This window comes from Saprolegnia parasitica (genome assembly GCF_000151545.1).
Source record: "Saprolegnia parasitica CBS 223.65 unplaced genomic scaffold supercont2.111, whole genome shotgun sequence".
In the NCBI taxonomy this organism is placed as follows: domain Eukaryota; phylum Oomycota; class Saprolegniomycetes; order Saprolegniales; family Saprolegniaceae; genus Saprolegnia; species Saprolegnia parasitica.
In genome coordinates, this window is record NW_012156505.1 from 99,050 (window position 1) to 102,463 (window position 3,414).

The window sequence follows — 3,414 nt, forward strand, 5'->3', positions numbered from 1 at the left end:
CGGTCACGCGCCACACGTCGGGCGCCACGGGCGTGAGCACGATCGCCTACGTCGCCTGCGTTGGGCTTTTGTGTCGTCAAGAGCATTGACGTACGCGGAAGACATGGGCGAGGTCGCGCTGGGCCTTGCTGCGCCCGCTCTTCCAGCTGTACTGCCACCCGTTAAGCTCCTTTTCGTCGAAGCGGAACGCGTTGGGGATGATCTAGACAGTGTCCTTCTGGATTGGTCGTATATGGATACGGTTGGCGCACCTCGTCGCGGACTGCGCTCACGAGCGAGCCGCGCGGGTTGGACGGCACACGGAGCTCACGCTGGACGAGGCTGGCGTCGACGACGGTCCCGGCCGGGTACGGGTCCTCGTCGCAAAGCGAGAAGAGCCCAAACACATGCAGGGGAGATGGCATGTGGTGCGTGGTCCGAAGGTAGAGCGACGCGCCGCAGTTGCGGTAGTGCACGTGGCCCGGACAGCAGTGTGGAAAGCAGCGCAGTATCTACGCACGCACGATCAGGTACATAGTGCCAACGGCAAAGTCGCTGGACCTTTTGGCCTTGGGTTTTCTGGCACCTACAAGCCAACAACATGATGTGACGCTATCGGCAGCAGCTGACGGCGAATCGCGTGATGTACCGGACGTAGCTCGGTCGAAAGATGGGGCTGCCGCTATGGACGCAGTCGACGAGGAAGAAGTGGCAGCCAAGGCGATCGGTCGGCGCTAGCATCGTTAATGGACTCGATTCGACGAGATCGGACGACGGACGTCTGCGTAATTTGATCTGTCCGATCGCCCAGCCGGTGTACTGCACAAGCCGAATCCAACTGTGCGTGCGACACGACTCATGGTCCGGGTTTGCATTCGCTCTGCTTCTGCGAAGACGACAGGACGATACGCTCTCGACACATCTTTTGAAATCATCACTACGTGCCGCCCACACGGCGCGAATGGTCGATTGCAGCAGGCGATGCAGGACCACGACCAACTGCAAGCGGCGGCGCCACCTCTGGTACCAACGTGGGTTGGTACTGTATGCATTTTGGGACGCCATTGTACCACACGGCTGCGTGCCAGCCACGTGCTTGGGTGCGGGGCAATCAAGAACAGAAAGCACGTGCCGTCAAGTGAGTCAAGGTGAGGTGATTGCAAATGGAGCCAGACGGCGCCGCAATACAGTCATGTCTTTGCATGGATTTGAACAGCAGTCGATTCCAGGCATATTGTGTTTAGTAGCCGATATTTAGATCCAGTACACGTACATACGTACACGACATGTACTGCTGCCCATCTCTCGTCATTCTTGGGTGGTCGCGGGACGACAATAATATGTAATAGTCGATGGAGAGGCTGGTAAAAATGCTTCCTTTTTGATTAGTGCACACGCGAGTCATCACGGCAACGTCGTGCGAGCGTGCAGTGCCACTGCCGGCAAGTGCAATCTCGCAACCGAGAGTCACGGCGCGCGAGTATACGTCATGTGCAATGAAGCGACAGGCACCAGCGGCCACTGCGTTTGGCACATTGTGACGCGCGACGACGCGTCGGCATCGAAGAAGGCGTCGTCGACAGGCGACGGGGCATTGGCCCGGTGCACGCGCACTGTGTACAGTAATGTCTGACCATCTCGAGGCGCGATGTGGACCTCGGCGAGAAGGCACATGTTTGCATTGCGCTGCAAAAGATACAGCGCGAGCGTCACGTCTCCGTGCGGCCCCACGTACCCGACGTAGTCGACAACGAGGTCGGCCAAGCACGACTCGCCGGTCGGGAGCACGCGCAGGCTGCGGGGGCTGGCGTCGCACACAAACTCGGAGGGCACGGTACTGAACCGAGGCGACATGGACCGCATCTAGTAGACACCATCGAGTATGAGATACGACGAGAGCAACCTCGTTGGTCTACATGCAGCGTTGGCGTCGAGAAGCGCTGCTGGAACGACGACATGTTGTCGAGAAAGCAGAGGTAGTGTACGAGGGACGTTGAGAGCGCCCAGTGGTGCACGACGGTGGCTTCTTGTTGCCACACCCACGTGCCATCCACAGCGCTGCCGGCGCTTGGGCTGCGGAAGCGCGTCGGCGCCAGCGTCTGTGTCTATGCAATATCGCGTGAGGGGGTAGGGTAGGGGTGGGGCAAAAAACGGTACCAAAATGTACGACTCGCGCATCTGCGCCACAAACCGGCCAAAGAAATGGTGGTCGTTGCTCTTGGTGTGGTGTGGCAGCGCGCTCGCAACCTCGACTGCCGAGACGTGGTGCTGATCCAGCACCGCCTCCAGGATCGGAAAGAGCACTTGCTCCATGAGGCACTCGTAGTAGACGCGCTGGAGGTCGGTCTTGTCGAGGACCGCGGCGGCGTTGGCAACCAAGACGTCGTTCATGCGCTCGAAGACATCCTTGTGGTTCAGCGCGACGATCATGGCGAGGCACACGTCGTCGTGGGCAGTGCTACCATGCCCCACGACGCGACGGGCAAAGGTGCGGTACGTGGACGCGGAGCCACTCGAGGAGCGGCGGTGGCGTCGCCTCCAACGAGATGGACTGCAGACTCGACAAGATGGCCATCAAGTGGTCCGAGCTCGTGCTGGGCGGCGCAAAGTCTTGGATCTGGAGCTGTTCTCGCTCTTCTTGTTGTGCTCGCCGCGGTACGACACGATCGTAAACGGCGTTGACGCAACCGACGCAATGAGGACCCCACTCGTTGTCGTTGGACGGCGCGGCTTCAAAAGACGTACGCCTACGCAGTGAGTTAGTCGATACGAGCAGCGCACGTACTATTAGTAGTACCCGAAGCACGTGGGGAAGGTCCCGCTGGGCCTTGCTGCGGCCGCTCTTCCATGCATAGTGCCAGCCATCGACGAGTTTTTCGTCAAAGCGAAAATGCCGCACGGTGTCGAGCGACGGCAGCCGGAGGCCTTCGTAGAGCGTGCCAAATATATTGGACCGCGACCGGGTGTGGGCCTCAAAGTAGCTACTAGGGACCACGTCGTGCAGCGCAAAGACGTCGTCGGTTGCGGTCGTGAACGCGAGCACAGCACGCAACGACGCGAGTTGGGACCGCGGCTGCACCGCCAGGCAAATGGCCGTTCCACAGTTCCGGTAGTGGATGTGGTGGGGGCAGCAGTGCGGAAAGCAGCGCAGAATCTACGACATTGCTTTAGTTCCCGTTTGCCTGTAATACAGCATGTCGTGAACCTTTTGGCCTTGGGATTTCTGGCATCTAATAGTCCAAGTGCAATGTGAGGTGCAATCTCAATCCAGTCGTGTGGGATGGCCGCGTACCGCACATACGTGGGCTGGAAGAGCGCGCCGTGGGTGCACTCGGGGAGGTAAAAGGCGCAGGACATGGCCGATTGAGAAATAGTACGAGTGCCAACTTGACCACGCGCGGATGACGCGCCGCCCGAATGTCATTACTGCATCGG

At 59.5% G+C, this 3,414-nt stretch overlaps 2 protein-coding genes across 2 annotated transcripts; both read right to left on the minus strand.

Moving 5' to 3' along the window:
- Positions 1 to 76: 76 nt before the first annotated feature.
- SPRG_14066 (hypothetical protein) lies at positions 77 to 720 on the minus strand (the record flags this gene model as incomplete). The annotated part of the gene is made up of 4 exons (XM_012352973.1): positions 77 to 202; positions 252 to 491; positions 541 to 565; positions 629 to 720. 4 exons carry the CDS (start codon positions 718 to 720, stop codon positions 77 to 79), a joined length of 483 nt encoding a protein of 160 aa, XP_012208363.1.
- Positions 721 to 1,446: 726 nt separating this feature from the next.
- Positions 1,447 to 3,133, minus strand: SPRG_14067 (hypothetical protein; the record flags this gene model as incomplete). Its single annotated transcript, XM_012352974.1, has 5 exons — positions 1,447 to 1,842; positions 1,896 to 2,084; positions 2,137 to 2,437; positions 2,493 to 2,602; positions 2,777 to 3,133. Coding segments are annotated over 5 exons (1,353 nt in total), but the record flags the coding sequence as incomplete, so codon positions are not given.
- Between the last annotated feature and the right edge of the window lie 281 nt (positions 3,134 to 3,414).